Below are 24550 nucleotides of genomic sequence, written 5' to 3' on the forward strand. Positions count from 1 at the left end.
CTACAATGGAAATGGGAGCCAATAGTACTTGGGGGTTTGGTGTTTTGAGGGATGGAGAGGGATAGGGAAGGGATATCCCTCTCCATAGTGCTAGCTCTAGTGGTTGATTGTGTTTCTCCCAAGACCAAAGTTTAACACACAAAGAAAAAGAAAAGGAAAAAAACAAACCTGAAAGCCAAAATGAATTGATAGCTTAAGATTTTCATCTCTACAAGAGTGATTAAGGAATACAATTACAGATATAGTAGAAAAGGATACATCAGTCCCATGATGCAGGCTACAGCAGTCCCTCATAGCCTGCGTAATTTACATATAGGGGTTATGTATGCCCATTACATACACAGTTACTCAGGGGGTAAACCTAAAAGTAGAAGAGGATGAACCTTGCCTCACTGTCTTTTAGGAATGGTTTTGATTAACAACGGCCAAACTGAACTCCGCATGCATGCTCTCAATGCGGATGAGTCATCCTTACCAGTCTTGTTGATAGTGATACCATGCATTAAAATAAAATGTATGGGGCAGAGGGACAGCCCGTAGAACGAAGATTGAATTCAAGTGTAGCCCATCCAAATCGAACTCCACATAGCTTCAGTAAGGAGACTTCTTACTGAATTATTTTTCTTCAGCAGATCTTGATTCTCCTTCCTTCTCCACCTTTATGAAAAACAATTCAGTTAGTGTTATCCTAAAGCATGGTTACCAACAACTATGTCCGTCTTTGAATCATGTATCTCAGTATCCAGATTGTATTTACCTACGACATGTGAAATGAATACTTTACTCACATCTCTGGTTCCAATTCCAGTTCAATCTATAAGTGAGTATCACATATCTATGGTTCCAATTCCATTCGACTGATCAGCAATGCTCACTGTGTACCTTGAGCGTCAGTAATCAGTATGCCAACTGCATGGTGTTATAACTTGAGCAGATCTACACTGTTACACTGCAGCAATCAGTTAAGATGATAACACCCGTTACCTACCCCTTTTTATGAAGGCTACCATGACAAAGACGCCAAAGAAAAATAAATCTCTTTAAAGATCTCAAATAGTTCATATCAACTACTGAACCTGTCTATGTCTGTCTTTAGAAGACAGTGTTCTCTAAATCTTTCTTTGCAGCTACCGTCTTTGAAATCTCTAGTGCTACAACTGAAGCTACACTTTGAAATCTCTATTTCTTGCAGTTACCCTCTTTGTAAACTGTCACGTGTCAAGAATGGGAGACATCGTTTTACATACGCATATATTCTAGATGAGCAACTCAATTCCGGATCGCGGGGAACAATATGATCCAACACAAAGTGAAGAACAAGTAACAAAATCACACTCCCAACTTCCCAAGAGAACGAGTACCACTACACTTTAGGAAGTCCTATATAATATGAATTCTATACATGATTTTCTTAACTCTAAAGCTCTAATAGATTAACAATTAGTGCAACCAAATTATCCAAGTTATTGAGTTCCAATTCATTCTTGACATCAAGAGTATGTGTTGGTCTTTATTAAGTGAGTACTCGTAATGTTTTAGAAATTCGTTCCACTCAAGATTAGCTCTACCTAATCATTACCTATCAGCAAAGAAAATATAGCAAGAATTCTAAAAATAAACCTCATGAAACTGGAAAACAGTGAAAGCACAATGATTAAATGTACTGTTACAGAAAGTTGTATATAAGGCACCTTTGTACCACATCATATTTAACAGATCAAAAAGATGCAAAGAAAAAATCATGAACCGTGTAGATTTGATGCATAGTTCAAGAAATTTGGATGCGCACACGATGAAATTACGAAGAACAAAACACCAAAAAGATAACAATAGGTTTGAAAGCATATAAACTGATCAGTGACCAGGATCTGTCGCCAGCCTACTACGCAGCAAAGCTGAAGATAACAACAAAGATAGCTTCTATTAGGTATTTCATCAAACAACTGACACGCATCTATAAGAATAGTGCAATGAATTATTAATGAATCCTTAATGTTATGAATATATGTAAAACTCATAATGTTGAATTCTTTTGAATAAGCAAAGGAAACCAAAGCAAAGCAACCCCCAAGCCTTCCCTATTTTAAAATGCAGTTAAAAGTGGGAAACCTTATTCAAACATATTTAGGGAAATCCAAACTAAGATCATTGAAAAATAAAGCAGCAATGCAAATAATCCTTGTAATGTGTGTGCACCTACATTAAGTTATCACACAGTGCTGGCGTCACATGCAAATCTATAGCCCATCAAAAGTTAGAAGCAAATAATCAAAACCGTTAAGTTTCAACAACTTTTGATGCAAACCCAAATTCTGGACAAACCCTAACCTTCTATAAAAGCAATCTAATGGTTCAAGCCTATCTTTTTCTTTTGCTGTGATTACCAATGCTTACTTGTCTTGTTCTGGATCGGTAAGAATCTACGTGTTTATCACTTTTGCTTACAACTATTTGTGATTTATAGGCATTTCAGAAATTATGTCAAAACGAGTCTTGAAAGTACTGTGTACTGCTACCTTCCCCTTTAAACTGTACTAGCAAATGGTTTGATGATGACAATGCAGCACAATTCTCATCACCAAGGCTATGAACTAACTCTCAGTATGCAAAATCAAGCAATCACTCATCTAATCGTCTTCTAGTCTAGTTTCTATCCGAATCTTCACATGAGTAATAAAAGAAGATACCCTATGTTTCGTTCGTAAACTCATTATAATTACGATGAGGATAATATAGATATTTTTATCGTTTTTTAAAACAAAACTAGTCATAAAACCCAAGGTGATCAAACTTGTGGTACCAAAAACCCACTCAAATGTTGGGATCCATTAAAACTCCATCTTAAACAAAATTGATACAAAACCCCCAAAATTTTAAAAATTGAAACAAAAACCCCAAATTTCAAAATTGTTTCATCAAAATCAAATTCTTTGGGGTTTCATCAACCGCGAGTTACCTTTGTTTTGTTGGGCTTCTTGTGTTACTTTTGTTTTGATGGGTTTTTTGTGGATGGATAGTGACGCCTTTGGGGTTATAACTCGCGGACCGTAAATAGGTCAATCCCTCCCCGTAATTTTTAATTCCTTCCTCACAGTGCTTCCCTCCTCCAACCGGTTCTTTCCCTCCTATTAACATAACAGGACTCTACTGTTGACTAGTTAAATATAAGAAAAAGCGAAAGATACCATCTTCCTCCTACATCAGGTAAACCCCGTAGAACACTCTACACAGCACCACCTGATGTAGCATCCATTTCAGATAGAGCAGAGGCACTAGCTAGGATGGCTTAATATCCAATTTGTTTCTTTATAATCTCCATCCTCTCAGTAATCTCCATACCAGCAAACTAGTTACCACATGGAAACACTAACAAAAGAAATTTCACGCTAAAATGACAGCGACAGTAAACAGAGAAACTAGAACGGACAAAGAATCTTAATTATGCCGGTAAGTCTGTAACACTTTTATATATAGCAATATTTTCTTGAAAACCAAATGAAACCACGATCAATTATTGACAGGTAATGGTAATAAGGTTCCCTCGGAGATAGGATCGTCGATCTATATGTGAAAGCTAAAAATGCACAACTGATGAAATAATATAAAGTTAATCAGGCTCATAGTACCTGGGCCATCCATGTGAGAGAGCAACCAATCCATTGCCCCCGCCGCATTTGAGTGTTAACAGCCGCCTGATGATAGTTAAACCCCATAGTGATAAGCTGTGGGACAATACTCTCTTCAACTGACAAAATTGATTCTATAGTCTCAGATCCGGTAACTGTAAAACAGATAATATTAGATTAGGCACTAAGTAAGACACCAATACCCATATCTTGTTTTTCTCCAAGCATATATGTCTGACACTAATTCTCAGTGGCTTCTTGGACATAGCAACTTTTTCTTGGTCAGCCACTTTTCCAAATGGAAATAGCAGTCGCTCTTCTATACCAAATTTGAAGCTCTTAGAGGAATCCAACTGGGCCTTCCATCATTTGCTCGCCCAACTTGGTGAAGAAATATAGGAAGAACTCCAAAGTATCCAAGGAAGAAGTTGAGACAAATAAAAATAGTTAACAATAATAGCTGATAGCACAGGTACGCAATTAAAAACATACCTGCGCAGGTCTGATTGAAGAATCTGGATCATAATTGAGCTCAAAACCCCTAGCACCATGACCATCATTGCTTCCCATGCCATTATCGCCACTTTTCATGAAGTGAATCTATATCCTGCCCAAACAATTGAGACGAGAAATTGCAGTGTCTGTCAGATTCACTTCTTACACAAAGTACCTTGGTTGGGAATGCAAAGGAGTTCACATGTTCTAGAACCTCGAACCAACTCTTGCCGAGAAAAGCAAGTTGCCACCAACAGGATTCGGGTGTTAGCATAAGAAGGGCTCTCAACATGCTGACTCATTAAAGAACAGAAGAGGATGAAAATCATTAAGAAAAAAAATTAAAACTCTTTAACAAATTTGTTATTAAAGCATGCAGCGCGTAAAGGAAAATGTGTGCATGTGTTTGCCATGTAGAGTCTTTGACTGTTAAAAACACTACTTATTGTCTCATACAACCTAACCCCAACAAATTTAATAATGAAGACCACAATCTGCATGAACCAAGGAGAGCTATTTAAGAGGACAATTGGAGCAGAACAGAACTAAAGACACAAAATACCATTTAAACCTTCAAAATGAAATTTAAAAAGATACAGAAATTGGAGATGGAGAAATAAGCAAATGTCTACAGAAACTTTCAAACAAATTGTTTTCCATAAAAGTTGATACCGAAATACAAATTCATTGACCATGCTTGCATCATACAGTTTTCACTTTATATATTTTCTGGAAGAATGTTGTTTCATCTTTCAGTAACGCTTTGTTGACACCTGCTTCGTCCTTAAATTCAATGAGCGCATACCTGTGTTCATCAAAAATATCAGCAACTTCTTCTAAAATCAGAAACTGAAAAGGGCATAGGGTTGTTGACTCAGCATCATAGGAAAGGTAGATCTGAGCACTTATCATTGACACTATACTCAAAGAAGTAATTAAACAGAAAATCCAAGTTAACTGGACTAAGATCAATCCCTAATAGTGAAGAAGTACGAACCCTTTTCGCTTTTTAGTTGTTTTATCCAAGGGGAAGAATATCCTCAAAATTTTCCCACATTTACCAAACAATTTAGCCAACTTAAATAAAACCTGCAAATAAGAAAATAAAGTCAGAATGGAAACTGACATGAATATTATAATCAAATTGAAAATTATATTCGATGGAAATTCACCAGATCGCCATCTTCTTTTTCTTCGTCTTCGTCCTCTTCCTCGTCGTTGCTGTTTTCTTCTTCTTCGTTGCTGTATTCATCCTCCACATCCTTGCCATCAAAACCACTAACTTTAACTGAGTATTTTGGTTCCTGAAACATTATAAAATCATTTACTATCAATCAGAACGACGCTATTTTCCACAGACCAAAACCCAACAACAAATACTGCAATTTCTGGTACTCACTGTATATACTACAAACACAAGCAAGATCGTCACTCTTGAATGCAGCCTACGTTATCATTCAGACTACAAGTTATATCAAAAAAAACTTTTACAGTTATCTAATTTAACAATCATGATGTTATTAGGAATTGGTGTTAAAGAAATTTACCTTTTCATCATCGTCATTGTCATCATCAATAGCTCTACTCTTTGATTTCTTCGATTTCTGAAACAGTATAATATCAGATATTATCAACTGTAATGACCCTACTCTTCACTGACTAAAACCCAACAACAAATACTGCAATTCTACTAATCCTTGTACATACTACTAATACAAGCAAGATCAACATCGAAAATTTATTAAAGTAAAGTCTGTATCATCACAGACTAACTACATTTAAATAAAAATGCAGACAAAGAGAAAGGATAAGCAAAAGGAAACTTCTGAATGTAAACCAACACAAAAATGGAGTAATGTCTTCAGATTAACATGCCTTCTATACACAACGTGCAAAATGTATAAAGATGACAAGCATTAGAAGAAGTACCAACATTCATAAAATGATTTGAGATCAGATTATGCGAACCATCAATAGTATCAATCCAGAGACCAGTCGAGTCTCTTAGAGAACTGACTGTATTATATCTTCTTCTTTAAGAGGCACATTGATGGAAGTATGTAAAGTTTATATCATAATCAACTATTCATTCATCCCTAGACAACTGCTGCCAATTTAAGTCTCTTTTGTACTGAACCATATATCTATTCAATTAAGTTTACCAAAACAATTGTATTCCAGTCCTTAAGGAGGGACTGTTCAATATTAAGAGGTTTACCAACCATATTTCATTTCCATTGCTTAAATATACAAATAATTGGCTACATTATTCGTTGAGTAATGAAAATTTCTTTTAGCAATTGCTCCATTAAAATTTTGGGTTCAACAAACTTAAGCTATGTAAATAAATAGCTACATTGAAGCGTCCAAATTGAAAATGAATGACGTACCTGTCCAGGGAAGCATTCTTCTAAAAAATCTTTTACAACATCCATATGGGCACAATTCGTTAATCCTGTATGACTCTGTGCCGACAAAAGTATGCCAATAAGCAAGCCACCAGCATCAAAAATAGGTCCGCCCGATGAACCTTCAGCTCCATGAAGATTGTTGAGTTGGAATTCTGCAGCCATGTTACCCTCACAACGTCTACGTGGATGTGCAACATCCCCTCTTAAAAATGAATAATCATAATCATTTGGGTGCCCTATATGTAGAGCTTGAGAACCTACCATTGTATCATTCCTAGGAGTCAATTCCACGCGTCTTGTAAGAAATTTTACTTTCTTTTTTTCAATCTCGAGTAATGCTAAATCTGTATTTTCATTAGATTTAACAATGCTACAACGATAATAATCGTTCTTTTCCACATTCCGGATAAAAACAACTTTAGCACCAGCCACCACATGTTCGGCAGTGAGGACGTAACCCTTTTTTATTATAACTCCAGTCCCAACGGACGATTTAACTACCTCTATGTTCTGAGCAGCCTGTTTTCGAGCTTGGCGAGTGCTGCTCACATATTCTTGATCGTTCATTTCCACATCTTCATTTTCATCGTTTGCTTCAATATGATCTAGAATAGCACATATTTTCACAACAGTATCCTTCATCTTTTCATAAAATAAATCAATTTGATCCTCTGGAATAAACTTTCCATTAAACTCATTTTCAAATGAAACCCTCTTCATGTAAACCCTAATTTCAAATCCTTCCTTTTCTTCTTAATTTGATGATAAACAGTTGATAATTCCAAACAAGCGACTAGAGTTTGCACTGAGAGATAACAAACTTGTGATCGAAACTTAAGGCTCAGTGAGTGAGGAACGAAATGAAAAGAAAAAGGAGCATAGCTTCTGAGTAGCGGGGAGGGAGGAAGGGGAAAGTAAAAAAGAGAAAAAAGACATAAGGTGGCGAGTACAAAATAACCCAATTAGCCCTGAGTCAGACCTCAAAAAAGAAAAAAACAATCTGACTCGGATCGAGTCAGATCCAGACGAAAGAGGTGCAAGTCACCAGCGTGGACAAATATAATTTCACTTGGCACAAAAGAGTTGTGCCATTGCCAAGCCATGATAACTTTGGTTCCTTTGTAGTATATTATAGCAGACTTCCACCAATTTTAACATTTTTGTTAGACTTGGGAGGGTTTTGGTTTGTGTTCTCTTCGGATTTGAATTGCTTAAGCTTAGTACATAAAAGGAGCAAATAATGAAAATTTGTTATCAAAAACTGTTCCATGTTTTAAACTCCGAGTTTTCCCACAAAGTGCTTCATCTTACTTTCTAAAGTGTCAAAACATCATTAGAAGAACTATGAATCTCCCTCTTACTTTCTAACTTTCGATGAAACTGCCTAAACTTTTATGAAAGCAGCAACTTGTAACCAAGGGTTGCTCCAGCAGTAAAATATGGGTCCATAAAATTTTAATTTATTTTTGATGAGAAAGTGTGACAGAGATCACTCGAAAGAGAATGCGTACGTACAAAAGACTGAAAAATCAAAAAAAAAAATCCAGTCAGTGGATGGAACCCCGTTTGTTGCCTGCATTGTGTATGAATATTGACGACAAATGGGACGCAAAGACAACAAAAAACAAAATGTAAATCTCTTGCGTGATTCTGGTTTCGGTGTTTTAAATGCTCTGGCTAGTTTTGGAACTCCCAACACCAAGCATTCTGGTTGCTGTCTCTCTCTCTCATTATACTGTAGCTTTTACATCCGCAAAATTAACAACCATCGGTTATAGTCAAAACCTATGGTACAAAGCGAATTTAGAACAGAACTTCTAAAGTCTCAGCCAAGTGACTCTTGAGGAAGAATCTAATAACCAGAAAATGTTGTATTACGCCAAGTAACTTTTTACCTCAACCATGAGTCAAGTGTTTCCCTATTTGGATTTGCTTCTCCACGCTTGACTGCAGTAAGGCCTGACCATTCCTAAACAGACATTCAAAACAAAAATTAGCATGGCAATATAAAATGCAATATACATAACATACAACCCAAACCATAGATATAAAGAATACTCATGGAAGAACTTGTTCCTTGAGGGAATCGGAATTTCATATATAACCTAATTTCACCAACGCATTCAGGTTTACAACAGATGGGAGCATGTATCAGCATCGGTTAGCAACTTAATTTATTTGCTGCAACTTCTATTTTGATAATAGATTTGAACTTCAGGGAAATAAATGGAGAAAGGCAAAATATAACTACACTCTACAAGGGAAAGCCCAATTTCACCAGCACATTCAAGTTTACAACCAAAGGGAGCATATATCAGCAATGGTTAACGACTTATTTTTCAAATTGCAGATTTGAAGCTCAGGGAAATAAAAGGACAAGCCCTAAATTTACCTACACTCTACCAGGGAAAGCTTATTGCAGATGTGTCTGTGCAGGAGCTACATTGAGCGGCCGGTTGTTGGGTATAGGAATTAGAGTGTCCACTGAAGCTGGTAGCTTTTTGACAGCTTCCAGATCCTGCAAAAGATGGGTTATATTTAAAACCTAAGTATAAACGGGATAGACCAGAATAGTGGCAAATACACGTCCCACAATATAGAACAGGATAAACCAGGTTTGTAATTTTGTATTCCAGGAATATTTGCAATCATTCAAGTTGATACATGTTGCACTATCGGAAAACAGGATAAACCAGGTTTGTAATTTTGTATTCAAGTTGATACATGTTCACCATATAGGTCCAGATTTGTATTTGACGAATATTTATACTCAAGATCATACATGTTACCCTATAAGAGAAAAGGATAAACTTATTCGACCAGAAAAGGGGCAAGCCGATACAGTAACACTATAGAGAACCGGATAAACAGATCCACCAATTTAGGGCATGTTTTAGGAATAGTTGCTAACATTCATTGCAAAGCTACGGCCACTTGTCCTTAGCATGCATTGTAACTAAAATCATATGAACTAAAAAAGTTGAAGTGAACATAGATTTATCTATTTCTCATTAGACCTAAGGCGGAGCCCAGGCCCAGGACGCCTAATGAGAAAAGCGCCCAAAAGCGCTGTGCAGGCGCTTTTCCGCCTAATGGGAAAATGATCAAAAAATAATTTAGGCGGCTACACAGATTCCTGCTATGATTTGGGATCCAAGAAAACTGATTTCTGGAATGTTCCGCAAAACCTAGAGGCAATCATGTTTACATGCACCTCGCCTGTGTAACTGTCATCAATTACAGACCCAAAGATTATGTCCACAGTTGGGTCTGCTAAGCTGGTTACTAACAAAACAGCTGGGTTGCGCCGATACTTGTAGAGCATGTCCGTACCCATGTCAGATATGTATCATGCCGGCTACCTATACCAACACCAACATCATATTTGAAGGCAAAAGTAAGATATTTTTTGAAAAGGCATATCCGATTCTCAAAAGCATATTGGCATCGCACACCCATACCAGTATTTGTGCAACCCAGCAAAAAAGTATGATCAGAATTAGCGAACACCATGTGGCTTGTTTTGACTGCACCTAAAAACTGAGAAGAGTGAAAACCCATCTCGACTTTTTGAGCAGCTTTCTAAAGCGTTACAACTACGTTGTACAATTAATCAGAATAACTGTGTAGAGTAGCTATGTTAAACTTGATACTAAGATAAGGTAATAAAATACCTGTGACGCTCTGATCCCCCCTCTTGCAAAGTCCGGTCCTTTCAATCAAACATATTAAAAACCACACCAGTTGCCTGCTCAATTAATCAATCAATGGAGATGACGTTTCCTGTAGGATGTAGTGCTGCCTCTTCAGCTAGGTTCGCGCCAATGGAAACCCTAGTACCAAGCATGATGTTCCCGTGTTTTCATCAGTAAGCATGGAATCTGGATCAAGACGTGAAAATAAAACAACATTAACTATAAAAGGAACAAAGACGAGGTTATGAGATACACGGATTGTGAAGTTGATGCTCACAGTTATAAATATAAGATTCCTTAAACAGCTTGGCAAGCTGATAACTGTCACACTATATATAACAAGATATACTTATCCACCATTAAGACCCTACTACTCTAGGAATAGTTGCTAATATTCGTGGCCAAGTTATTCTCGCTTGTGCTTAGTGTGCTAAGTAACTAAAAACATACTATGAACTAAAGTTGAAGTGGGTGTATGTTTAATTATTTACTGGCATAGGAACGAGGAAAAAGAATGAAAGGTATTTCAGAAATAGTTTAAAGGAACACATACCTGTATGTTGTATAGCCTTTCTTCGATCTCCAAAACTGAATGGATAAGTTACCACACCTACGGTTAAGTAAACATCATACTTAGGGAATCGAGCTGCTAAAACTAGAGCAAACCCAGCACCGGAAGCAACAAAAACAACATCCGAGTCAACAAGGACTTGACATATTGCACCTTTTCACTCCTCGCCACCTGCTCTCCTATCTCCGGATTCCCCCCAGTACCTGTATTCCGGCACAAAATATCAGTCAGTTACGAGACGTAACATAACGTTCACAGTGGTTCAATAAATCTGATAGTTGTATTTGCTTCATAGTGGTTTAATACTATAGAGGTATAGCTACCAAGCGACTTCAGCAGAGAACTTCTAAAGTCTTAACCAAGTGACTTTTCCGGAAGAATCTAATAACTAAAAAATGTTGTATTAAACCAAGTAACTTTTTACCTCAATCATGAGTCAATTGTCCCCCTATTTGGATTTGCTTCTCCACACTTGACTGCAGTAAGAATTAGAGTGTCCACAGAAGCTGATAGTTTTTTTGACAGCTTCCAGATCCTGCAAGAGATTGTTGCATTTAAAACCTAAAACACAAATAGTATATACCAGAATAGTGGCAGATACATATCCCACTATATAGAACAGGATAAACCAGGTTTGTAATTTTGTATTCCGTGAATATTTGCAAACATTCAAGTTGATACATGTTACACTATTGGAGAACAGGATAAACCAGTTCATCAAATAGGTCCAGCTTTGTATTCAATGAATATTTGCGAATACTCAAGTTGATACATGTTACACTCTAAGAGAACAGGATAAACTTATCCACCATGTAAGCCCTATTTGGATAAGTCTGTACATGTAATAGACCAGAAAAGGGGCAAGCCAATACAGTGGCACTATAGAGAACTGGATAAACAGATCCACCATTTAGGCCCTGCTTTAGGAATAGTTGTTAACATTCAATGTCAAGCTATGCTCGCTTGTGCTTAGCGTGCATTTTAACTAAAATCATCATATATCGAACTAAAGATGAAGTGAAAACACATTTATCTATTTCTTGGCACGAGAATGACAAAAGTTAACTGAAAGTATTCCGGATCCACTTTAAAGGAACACACAGCTGTACAGTGAACAACCCTCCATTGAGGACCGTTATCTGCTGCTGCAGGAACAGGAAGTGGAGATTCCTTTATGGCAATTTCTTATTCCCGCCTATGTAGCAAAAGTCGTTAGGCGGGTGGGTGGGGACTGGCGCCTAGAAGGACTACTCGGGGATTAGCCGGGGAGTAGTCGAATATATAAATATACACATAAAGCCGAAATATATATATAATATTTTATGATTTTATAGTCGTCTTTACAAGACATATTTCTTTTCATTTTAACTAAACCCAGGAGTCATAAAATTTACGTAAATGTATAAACAAGTAGGAGAAGATTAAGAAGAAAAAGAATCAAGATTCGAAGGATTTTTTCACAAAATTCTCTCTTTTGTTACTGTTTTACTTTTTACTCTTTGATTTAGCCAAAAAAAAATGTTATTTACTGTTCTTACTCATTAGACGCAAGGCGGCGCCCAGGCCCAGGCCGCCTAATGGGAAAACGCCCAAAAAATTTAGGCTACACAGTCCCTCTTAGATGATTTGGGATCCAAGAAAACTGATTTCTGGAATGATCGGGAAAACCTAGAGGCAATCATGTTTACATGCACCATACCTGTTATCTATCATCAATTACAGGCCCAAAGATTTCAAGCTGGTTATAATCTCCAGTACTAACAAAAAAGCTGGGTTGCACCGATACTTGTAGGGCATGCGCGTACCCATGTCATACGTACATTTATCATGTCGGGTACCGAAACCAACACCAACATCATATTTGTACGCAAAAAGTAAAGATATTTTCTGAAAAGTCGTGTCCAATTCTCAAAAGCATATTGGTACCAGACACCCATACCAGTATTTGTGCAACCAGTAAAAAAAAAATATGAGCACAATTAGCCAACAGCATGTGGCTGGTTTTGACTGCACCTAAAAAACTGAGAAAGAGTGAAAACCCAGCTCGAGTTTGGAACAGCTTTCAAAAGCATTACAACTACCTTGTACAATTAATAAGAATAACAGTATAGAGTAGCTATGTTATACTTGATATTCAGATAGGGTAATAAAATACATGTGACACTCTGTTCACCTCTTGCAAAGTCCGGTCCTTTCAAACAAGTTATAACTCCAGAGGTGTCACCATCTTTCCACAAAAAACCCATCAAAACAAAAGTAACACAAAAACCCCATCAAAACAAAAGTAACACAAAAACCCCATCAAAACAAAATTAACACAAAAATCCCAATTTTAAATGTTGGTTTCATCAAATTTTATTTTGGATTCATCAAATTTTATGATGAAACCAAAATAAAATTGGATGAAACCAACATTTAAATTTGAGGTTTTTGTATCAATTTTTAAAAATTTGGGGTTTTTGTATCAATTTTATTTACGATGGAGTTTTAATGGATCCCAACATTTGAGTGGGGTTTTTGTACCACAAGTTTGGTCACCTTGGGTTTTTATGACTAGTTTTCAACAAAAATATTAAAAGCCACACCCAGTTGCCTGCTCAATTGATCTATCCATCAATGGATCTGACATTGACTGTAGGTTGTAGTGCTGCCTCTTCAAATCGGTTCTTGCCGATGGAAACCCCAACACCAAGCATTTTTGTTCCCATCTCTTTCATTATAACTTTTACATCGACAAAATCCACATTCAGTAAGCCTGGAATCTGGATCAAGACACGAAAAATAAAACTACGTTAATTATAAAATGAACAAATACGAGGTTATGAGATACACAGTTTGTGAAGTGGGTGCTCATAGTTATAAATCTGAGATTCCTTGAACAGCTTGGGAAAGTACATCATCAGCCAAAAGGAAAGCTTCTTGAAGAGGTGTTCGTGCAGGAGCTACATCGAGCAACTAGTCACTGGGTATAAGAACTAAAGTGTCCACAGAAAGTGTAGTTTTTCAATAGTTTCCTGAGCATGCAAAATATGGTATAGTATACACGGTATAGACCAGAACAGTGGCAGTTACATGTCCCACTATAAAGAACAGGATAGACTTATCCACCATCAGGTCCAGCTTGGTATACCATGAATATTTGCAAATGTTGACGTTGATAAATGTTACACTACTAGAGAAAGGCATAATCATATCCACCGTTAAGGGCATGCTTAGGTAGGTCTATACATGTTATAGACCAGAACAGCAGCAAGCTGATACATGTTACAATACAGAGAACAAGATAAGCGTATCCGCAATTTTGGCCCTTGCTCCTCTCCAGTGTTTAGCGTGCTTTGTAACTAAAACATATGAAATGTGCCTATATTTATTTATCTATTGGCATGAGAACGACAAAAGTGATGCAGTTTAAAGGAACACATACCTTCTTCAACCTTCAAAACTGAATGAATATAAGTTGCTATGCCTACAGTAAAATAACCAGCGTCCTTTAGAAGTTGAGTGACAACTGGAGCAGACTCAGAAAACGTTCCACCTCCTGATGCTTACACTATGGCAGCAATGAAGAAAACATCTGAGTAAGCAAAGACTCCACATATTGTACCTTTTGACTCCTCAGCCGCCTGCTCCCCTACCTTCAGATTTCCCCTACAAGAATAATGTATTATGTCAGTTAAGAAACGTAACAAAGTATTCATAGTGGTTAAAATGAACTTGTAGTTGTACACAATAGACCATAGAGGTGCAACTACAAAGCTAATCGAACAGAGAACATCTCAACCAAGTGAAATTTCAGGAAGAAACTAATAACGAGAAAATGTAGTAAAAAACCAAGAAACTTGGTTCCAGAACCACAAGTGTCCCCCTATTTGGAATCTTAAGTAGCCCTGAGAAACAATTAATACATAGATTGGCATAAGCACCTTACAATTGTATGACTAGTCATAACATTATATAAAGTCCACAATAGAAACAACTCTCTTTCAAGACATTAACAAACATAGGGAAAAGATAAAGTACATAATGTGCAATACAAAGCTGCGACAAATGACTAATTTAGAAATGATTCGGAGCGTATCAGCAATAACTAACAACTAATTGTGATCTCGACTTCTATTCTTGACATTAGATTTGAATCTCATAATATATAGTTATATAAGGAAACCCCAATTCTCACACTAGCCACTCACTACCATAAATACAACCTAAAATCCCCATAAACAAGGAATTTCAGTTCAAATTAGACAAAATTAAACTAAACGGTAGCTGCTTGCATCATAAAGAGAGGGGAAAATCAAACCTGAAGACCACAAATCCCAGCAACCTTGATTCAGGAGACGAGTACTGAGAAAACGAACTCAAGAAGAGGAAAATCTCCAACACTGGGTAGAAGGAATAACTTCACATAAGATGTTAGCATTTATGTGCTTTGCTCAACAAATCTCCATTTGGTTAAACTAATCTTGTTTATATTATGTTAAGTCGGATTAGTCTTAATCCTCATTAAGGCATCTTTATCGTAGTAATCATTCATTAAAGACTAGTTTAAGGTTAATGCTAGATAAGGTTGAGTCTAAGCATGACATGTCTTTTAGATTGACATGTCATATGAGCTGTCCAATGTAGCCATGAGGTGTCATCCAACTCATGATGGAAAGGTTGGAGTGACATGTGGCAAGCATGACTAGGACTCTCTTCTAGCCTCACAAGTTTTCCTTAAAAGCAAATCTGTTTTCATCCATCATGAAGTAATGTGAGGAAATAGAAGTTGATAATAATTCATGAAAATGTTAAGTGTCTTGTATGTGTTTCTATTTCCTTGTACTCGGTCTGTTTTAAGTATGAATCATATGTACTGTAGTGCTATGTATGGTGCTGGTTTCTTGTGTTGTTGAGTATGCTAATACTAGGTTCAAGGTCTAGTTTCAACATAAGGTTGTTTTCCACAATGTTCAGGTCTTAATTGCAGGGTTAATGGAGCTAAAATTCCAACATTCAACTTCTATTTCACCTAGTTATTACATATTCAGCAGCTAGGGTGATTATAAGGTTAGGGTTTTGGATTGTTTTCCTTCTAAGGTTGTAGTTATTCTCATATGTGGTGATTCGGTTCTTCATACTTGATGTTGTGGGGTTGTAAAATCAGTATAGCAAGTATTGGAGCAGTTGTAACAGATTTGTGTATCACAATCAAGGTATGTTCACATCTGCAGTAGATATGAACTTCTCAACATGGAGGTTTTGTTGTAAGTGTAAAGTCTGAATGTTTTTTCTGTTTTAAAAAATTGTAACTTGTAATAGTTTGTAGCTTCTATTACTCGACTAAGTGTTGCCAAAGTGATGCTTTAAGAGTATGTGGAAGTATTTTAATGAGAATACATGTGGTTGTGGTGGTTTTTTTTTATTCATTCGGAAATTGTAAATACGAATCTTGCCCAAAGGTGTTTTGTGTTTATGAAATATGATGTGAATCCATTCTCATATGAGTTGGAGCTTTTCATATGAGAATTTGTCTTAAACTTATTAAGACTCATTGTATGTCGCATTTCTGCCCAAAGGTAATTTGTGATGATACGGGGTCTTGTTTTGAGTTTAAGATGTTATGTTTCTTTCTTATTGGTATGCCATCTATATGGTTTTTTTGCATAGCTAAATAAAGTGATAATAAGCATGTGTGTTGTGGTTGAATCTGAAATTCAGTGGGAGTGATGTTTATGATTTTATTATCATGTTTGTTTCCCTTGTGTTAATCTGAATTTCAGTGGAAGTGTGATGTTTATGGATTTATCATCATGTTTTGCTTATTGACATGCTATTTACTTGGTTCGTGTAATAGTTGAATAAAGTGATAATAGGCGTGGTTTGTTATGTATGTTGCGGTAACATCTGAAATTCAAAGTGAATATGATGTTTATGGATTTATCGTCATATTCGCTTCCTTACTTTGTAAGGTGTGTATGCTCATAAAGTAGTCTCTGGTAGGAGACATATGGTTCTCATTCGATATCATTATATGTCCTAAAGTTCTTGGTCTCATTAGAATACGAGCATAATGTTTAATCCGAGCAAGACAATGGGGATATCAATAAGGAGAAAAAGCAGGTGGCGTAAGAGCATATGTAATGCTGCTTGTATGGCTTTATTCTAAGCCAATACAATTACAAGTGCAATTCAGTTGGCATAAGGCTAAGCCAAATACAGTTTTCAAGTTCATTTTGGTTTTGGCGTACAGCTAAGCCAATAAAATGTTTTTCTATTTTGAAAAATAAAATGTCTTACTTGGGAATAATAGGTCGTCTAGTTTTCTGATTGTAGAAATGGCTTGTGCTTCTTAAACATGACGTGCAGGTCTCAATAGTCGGTAGGATCAGGGACGGAGCATAGAAATTCAGTCATCTCCCTGAGGTCAAACAATTTTTTTTAATAGTCTTCGACTCTTCGCTTCCGCTTACGCGACTCGTATGATTCGTATCATTTCCTTCCTTACTATGGGCTTGTGTTGTGGGTTGTGTCATAGGTTGAATTTATCCAAATGTAAAAACCAGTTTTGGCAATGGCACTATGCTCCACAATACAATCTCAGTCAATTCTCCCTTAGCAAATTTCTTCACTTCTTGGATAAAACTCTATTCAACCCATACTAAATAGAGTTTCTACTCACAATCAATTCAAACCAATAAACCATCACACACACTCTGCTTGATGCATTAAACAATAAGCCAAACAAAGGGGTAAATGCACCAACATAACATAGCTTTAATCTTGGCCGAAGCCTTATTATTACTGCACACTTAGGGTTACACAAACTCTTCTTGTTCCGGACACCCAACCATCACAAGATCAGGATTTCATAGCCTCACAAAAGCAATGCACAAGTAGCTTACTAGAAGTTACATATTTACTTTACACAAGGCAGTTGGCCAACCATGTCAACTTGCCTAACTCCTTTCTTAAAGCCAAACAGGTAGATCCTAGCCTTAGAATTGCATAAAGCAAACATTATTTCCGTGTAACCAACTTATAACCGTCAAAGTCATGTGTCTGGCGCATGTCTCAAGCCTTGTCGCGCCATGATAGCTTTCACCAGGCAAAGTACGACCATCATCGTTGTGCATCATTCACCAATGATGCTAGTGTGCTTATGCAAGTCTTGCTTGCATCCCTGCATGCCACATGAATACAGGATATGTACCAAACTCCTTTGGCACCTCTTGATGTTAATCTCACATCTTTGGCCATGTCCAAACCTTGTTCGACACATTTCTTTTCCTAGCTGCAACTCTGGATGCATCACGCATCTTGGTAAACACTGACTCTGCTGAAAATGGTAAATTGGGTGTGTTGATGAGAAACGAATTCAAACCCTAAACAAATGTACTGCACAGGAGTACTTTATATTCGAGAGATCAATCTGTAAGATTCTGTCCTAAACCAAGAAATGGTTATTCCAGACTCAATTCGGTCACAAAGGAAGGAGAAGGGTTGATCTTAGGGAGGGAAGCAGAGAAGATGTTGAGATGAGAGTGATAGTCTCTGTAAGGTGTAGTTGTTTATGACTTGTATCAGAATGTGGAACCCGCTTGCAGAGTGTAAGCTGTAAGTTCTGGATGGTTTCTGAGCACTTATGTTGGTAACCTTGTTGTCGGTTGAAATAAATTGAAACTCTATTTATACAAGTCATAGTCGAACACACCCTGATCTCATAGGAAGTGGAAGTATTTGAGTAATGGAGAAGTGGGGATCATGTAAAGTAATGAAAACCACATCCCTACTATGAGGGGAAGACTGGTCGGTGTTACACCCACTACTTCTCTATTGCTACTAATTGTGCGCATTTCCTGACACTTTCTCATAATGGGCGTGTTGCACGCCGCACGCTGTAAACCGCCAGACCAATGCCCTGGTGAACATCCCCCAGTTTGTGACATGTTTGATGTCTCGAGTATTTTGTACAAAATATTTAGCAAGTTACATGAGGAACAGAACAAGTCCTACATGGTAATAGATGAGTGGGTCTTGTTTCCAATACCTAACTATTTAGACTAATCACGTGCAAGCTAGACGGCAGGAAATCATATGTGACAAGTCAAGTCGTGAGACTTTCCGCAAAAAATAGCATGAAATGCTCTTAAGTTAAATAATTAAATTATTTGTAAACTCGAAATTCACGGTCTTAAAAGGAGCGCGACCGACCATCTTTGAGAAGCTGTCAGGATTCGTTTGGGTAGGTTGAGGATAAATCGATCGGTCCTAATGGAAGAGGAGCGGCCGATGATCACGATGAACCTTATTGGTCGCCCATAATTAGATCTAGGCCGGTCAATTTGGCTGGCCAAGTTGGACGGCCGAGATCGTTTTGCGACAGCCACGTGTTGTCGTTCGTCGAATTCAAGACTTTTAAAGCCGTGTGACCAAATTACTTTGGGTGATCGATTTAAGATGTTGTTAGCAGGTTGTGAGCAACGCGATTGGCCAAGGATAAGGCGAGTTACCGGTGAGCATATCAGCACTTCATTGGTCGCCTAAAATATATAAAATCTAAGCCATCCAATTAGGCTGGCTAAGTTGGACGACCACGATGGATTTAAGAATTCCATGGCCGGTCTTAACTCGTTAAACACCTTTTTCAACCACGTGACTAGCCCTACTTTGGCTAGCGATCATGGATGATACCTACATGCTACAAGATTTTCGGTTGGATGGAATAAAAGTGGGTCTGCCGGTGATCATCGTGAAGCTTGTTTGGTCGCGCCCGGAGAAGGCTAAGCTTGATAAATTGGTCATCTAATTCGTACGCCCGTGATCGTTTTAAGACTGACATGGACAGTCGAGATTCAATTTCTTAAGAAACTAAACGTGTCGGCCAGCCAACTTACACCTTTAATTAAAAGTGTAGGTTGTGGATTTGAAGCAATTTGATTGGCCGATGGGAAAGAGGGGCCGGCAGACAGCAATATGGGGTATGGTCGGTCGGTGATAGGCGATGCAAGCTAGGGTAAACCGGTCGGCCAAGTGGCACGGTGGCGCGGCCGCGCCGCTTTGGCTGCTGCCTTTCCCTTTATTTCTTATTTCCAACTTTTAGTAGGATTCTGGTACTACTAATTCCATGATAGACCAATTTTCTAGTTTGCCTAGGTTTAGTTTCGACCAATAAGGATCGAGATATTGCGCATACCGCAAAAACCTAAATTTCGTAAATTGATAAAATTAGGTTAGAAAAATTGAACTTTGTGGTCCGACACCAAATTAATCAGTCTTTGGAAAATTTTGCACGTTGGTACAAAATCACTAATTTTTGTCTCGGGGAGCAGCGCAGTTTGCACGCCTCTGATTGAGTATCTTCATGCACATCTTAATGCTGACACTTCGGGAAATTCATGCTACCCAGTTGAGAGTGAACATTAATTGTCATATCATGTCAATATTATGAGTTCAGCCGGCGAACATAGCATAGGATAGATACTCAGCAGGATCCGACATTAATGAATAACGCAGCTAGGAGCTTAAATACTCATTAGGCTCTATACTAGTGAACAATTCATCTAGGAGCTTGAGTTTCAACTCAATATGAAAGAGGAATAGTCACTCATCAGATTTTGATATATTCTTCAAATTCCTTGCGGAATACAGACATATCAAGGTCTACTACTTCGGATGCGGGTTAGGTAGACATACTTTTACAGTTTTCTCCCTAAGCTATAAACCACCATCAACAATTGCAAACCAACCAACTAGAAGGAATAGTGGAATCCGGATCCTTGGTATATTCTTAAACCTTGAAATCAATTTGCATTGAATAACTTTTCTTTCTTTTAAGCCTTAGAAAATTAATTTAAAAATTGAACCTTCGCAAGTCTCAACGAACCTTTTTTCTACAACAACTATAAATTTTTTTATTAGAATGATAATCACCCCTAAACTTAGAGTTTTCGGTGTCTCTAGATAGACTAGTTACAATTTCCCTAATTTCTAGATCGTCAGAATCCTGAAAGATAGTCAATTGCTTCTTCTAGGTTATACTCAGGTGATGCATCCTCACTCATATCTAAAAGCTCCACGAGTTCATCTTCTTCGTCTAAGACTATTGTTTCTAAAGCTCTAGACTCTAAAATAGTATCCTCGGAATAAACTCGTTCTTTTAAACCATTATCTACTTTGTAATCAAAAGGAAATACTACATCATCTAAAATGATGGGTATCTCTAGTCAAATACTCGTCCTTTTGAATAGGTGAATAATTATTAAAATTATTTGGATCTGAACTAGAAATAACAATTGTTAGAGCATTGCTCGGTTGAACTTGCATGCGTTGCTATCTCAAGCATGTTTGTCAAGTTTAGTTGTCAAAACTATATGTCTTGATTTCTAGACTACTTATAGCAAAGTCTCGGTTTAGGACAGTTTAGTGTAGTTGAGCTCCATACTCCATGGCGATCATCTTACGAAGACGAAGAACTACTCAAGGAACCAGTGGAACTTCATCCAACTAAAAGATATGTGGAGACTTGAAATTATCTATCACTCAAAAGTCTATCTACTCTTGAGATAAAGTCGCATAAGTATGATAGTTTTCATACATACACATTTGTTATTTCGAGCCGAGTTTACACGCCTATCTTTATGTGTTGGTAAGCTTTCGCTTTAACCACTTTTCATCTTAACCCGTGACGAAAGTCATGATGACGTTTCAATCTTGAAAATAGCTTTGATGATGATAGTTGTGAATAGCGACGGTTATAACATTATTGAAGAATGTTTCAATGATTCAAATGTAGAGTTGAGATTACGTAACCAACTATGGATATAAGAATATATAATGTGTTCGCACATTAGTGTATAAATCTGTTAGTGCATTGTGTAGTTGCAGGAAATCCTACACTACACCCCTCACAATATTTCATTAACATTCAACTCATTTTTGGATTAACAATCTTAATTTTATTGATGAATGTTTGAACAATATTACAAGAAAAGATAAAGGGATTAAGAACAACAACCACTCTTGATTTTCTCTCTCCTAATTGTTTTTTATTCCTCTCTCTAAAAAGATCTCTCCCTTTCCTTTACAACTAAATGACTATTTATAGGGAATTACCTAGTGGATGACAACTAATCTGTCCTTTATTTTCGGATACGACTTGCGACATTATCGCAATCTTATAAATATCAATCTCGCAAACTTCCTTATTTTCGTAGGACTGTCACACTTTTCTCATGATTTGGCTGATGTCGTTTCTGAAGTTGTTCTGCGACACTGTCGTATTGTGTTGTTAATAATTTCGATGAGGCATTATTGCTGCGAGATTCTGATCCTACATCTTGCCTCTTCTCATATCTTCTATGCGAAGTAGAGAATGATGTGAGAAATGCCGCAGATATCCATCAGTTCATATTCTGCATTTATCACACATATCCTTTCTCCCACCTGTTTCTTTACACGTCTTCTGTAACTGCTGCTTTTCAACCGCTCACGTCTTTTCGCATTAGTTGTGTTTATCTTCTCGAAAATCTCCTCTATATATACTCTTCTTACTCTCCTTTTTCTTCTTTTTTACTCTCTTTTTCATCTTCTCTGCAACTTCATCATTTTCTCCGTAAATTCCTCTGCTGTAATTTTTCTTCTATCTTCCTTCTTCAATCTTCTTAATTCTTCATCCATTCCATACTGTTCCCTCTGTAGATCTTCACTGTTCGTAATTTTCTTCCTTTTTAATTTTTAAGAATTAATCTTCCTGCTGGTGTTTTCCATGGATTCACCGAGGTTAGTTTTTTTTTTCTTTTTTATGGGTTTTGCTGAAATTGATCTTGTTTACTGCCTTATTTGATGTTATTTATGTGATTCCCATACTGTTGTTATTTCAGCAAAAACGCCTCTAATACCAAATTTACGGTTCAGAACCCTAACATTCCCAAATCGCAGCATAAGGTTGTTGTAAACAAAAGAAAGTCTACGGATCATAAGGTAGTAAGAAACATTATTATTTTCTAATAATAATATTGTTGCCTTTGTTTCTTATTTGGATTGTGATTCGCAGGGTGATAAGGATGCCAACAAACCTCTCAAGAAATCTCGCCACCTCAAAACCGTTGAAACCTCTGTTCCCTTTCACTTACTTATCCCTTCAAAATCTCATGCGACATCTTATCAAGTTAAACCATTCTCCAATTCGCGAAAAGGTTGCCTCAGATTTCATCCCTTCAACTGACCTTTCAATGATTGAAACCCCCCTTATTAACCCTTCTGTGAAGGAAACTTCTTCTCCTCCTATTGATAATGTTTCCCAACCTTCTATCATTGCCAGTTCTCTACTTGAGCCTCTTCCTTTTTCGAAAGAAACTGTGGAAGGAATAGATATTGCTTTCAAAGTTTTGTCTGAGGTTCTGGATGATGTTAAGAAGTCTCCCATTGATCCTGTCAAATTTGGTGTTTGCGAAATTCTGAGTAAGTATATTGGCCCTGACAGAGCTGCTTCGCAAACAGCTTTGGAAAAAGAGGTTGAAACCTTGAATAAAAATCTCCAAATGATGACTTTAGAGTGTAATGCTCTTCGTCTAGAAAATCAAAAGCTTCAGAATGTTTCGCTGGATCGCGACAATCTTCGCAAGAAGAATGATGAACTGAGAGGTATGATTTCCTTATCTGTGTCTTCAATTTGCCTTTCTAATGATTTTATCCTTTCCATTAATTGTCCTTGAAATCCATTTTTCGCATGTTAAGCCTTAAACCAGAAACGAATAATGGACAGATATCAATTTGAATCTGTTGTTGAAGAATCCCGTGTTGATAAAGAGATTTTGACGGATCAATATAACCAATTAGATAACCTCTATTCATATTCTGTTGATCATATAAATAATCTTACCAATGAAAATACCCAATTAGTTCAGAGGCAAAATTTATTAAGTAATGAAATATCTCGCCTCTCTTATTCTTTAACTAAAGCTAATCTAGGGATGGAAACTTTATCAGATGAGAATAAAACTTTATCTCAAGAGAAGCGAATTTGTTTAAACAAGATGGCGATATTTTCGCAACAACTTAGCATCCTTCAGAAAGTATGTGATGACCAATAACAATCTCTTCTCTCTTTGAGAAATGAAATTAAAGAAGTAATAGAGTAATTTATCGCTGAAAGAGATACACTCATTCAAGGTAGAATATCTTTAAGTGTAAAGGCGAACCAATTTAAATAACAATATTCCAAATTAGAAGAATCTTATTACTTGTGAAGAAAAATTCCTTTCTTATTTATAAAGAGAAAAATCTTTAGTCTCGACTTAAAGGTTTAGTTGGAGATAAATTTGATGATGCGATGGACCGTTGGGAGAATAGTTGCCTGACCTTGATTCAACACCTTATTTCGCAAAAGGAAGGTAGTCATAACAGTTTGACTGCCTTAACTATCTTTTCTTTGTCATACCTTTTTGCGTTCTTCATCTTATTGAAATTTTGTATTCTACTTTTCGCAGAGTCTGAGAAAAATATTCATTCCTCCATTTCTGTTTTGGGGGATAAATATGCCAAAATTCGCAAAGAAAATGCACTACTCGTCTCTGTCCTTACTGGTTCTCGCGACCGAGCAGAAAGAAGACTTGATTATCTTGCTTACTTTAAGGATATTCAAGATAGGAATCATCAGAGAGCACTTCTTCGTCAAGCTCATCTCCGGGCTGAAGTTCTTGTGAATGATATTTTATTGTCCAAATCTCTTCCTCCTACATCAATCGAACCTTTGGAAGTAGATGATGATAA

At 37.0% G+C, this 24550-nt stretch overlaps 1 protein-coding gene and 1 pseudogene across 4 annotated transcripts; both read right to left on the reverse strand.

Annotated features, from left to right (window-relative positions):
• Window positions 1-273: 273 nt before the first annotated feature.
• On the reverse strand, window positions 274-7435 carry LOC113281078 (kinesin-like protein KIF21A). 4 transcript variants are annotated; one of them, XR_003325901.1, is made up of 9 exons: window positions 6512-7435; window positions 5669-5725; window positions 5294-5425; window positions 5119-5210; window positions 4794-4926; window positions 4119-4233; window positions 3627-3781; window positions 758-949; window positions 274-657 (listed from the first exon to the last, which is right to left on the reverse strand). XR_003325901.1 is itself a non-coding variant. In XM_026529725.1 (5 exons), the coding sequence occupies exons 1-5, from the start codon at window positions 7250-7252 to the stop codon at window positions 4824-4826; spliced, it is 1125 nt and encodes a 374-aa protein (XP_026385510.1). In that variant the 5' UTR covers window positions 7253-7435; the 3' UTR covers window positions 4663-4823. The 4 variants fall into 4 exon arrangements, 1 of the variants encoding a protein (XP_026385510.1); XR_003325900.1 differs by lacking the exons at window positions 274-657; window positions 758-949 and adding exons at window positions 1725-1895; window positions 4324-4414; XR_003325899.1 differs by lacking the exons at window positions 274-657; window positions 758-949 and adding an exon at window positions 1725-1895.
• A 2236-nt stretch (window positions 7436-9671) lies between these two features.
• Window positions 9672-14744, reverse strand: LOC113278806 (annotated as a pseudogene).
• Between the last annotated feature and the right edge of the window lie 9806 nt (window positions 14745-24550).

Source organism: Papaver somniferum, chromosome 5, assembly GCF_003573695.1.
Source record: "Papaver somniferum cultivar HN1 chromosome 5, ASM357369v1, whole genome shotgun sequence".
Classification (NCBI taxonomy): Eukaryota; Viridiplantae; Streptophyta; class Magnoliopsida; order Ranunculales; family Papaveraceae; genus Papaver; species Papaver somniferum.

Excerpts from the sequence above, each read along its gene's own strand:
- LOC113281078 (XM_026529725.1), bottom strand. The coding sequence starts at position 7,252 with ATGAAGAGGGTTTCATTTGAAAATGAGTTTAATGGAAAGTTTATTCCA. Across the intron at positions 5,726-6,511 it reads AAGAATGCTTCCCTGGACAG|AAATCGAAGAAATCAAAGAG; the intron begins GTACGTCATTCA and ends ATACTGTTTCAG. Across the intron at positions 5,211-5,293 it reads AAAAAGAAGATGGCGATCTG|GTTTTATTTAAGTTGGCTAA; the intron begins GTGAATTTCCAT and ends TCTTATTTGCAG.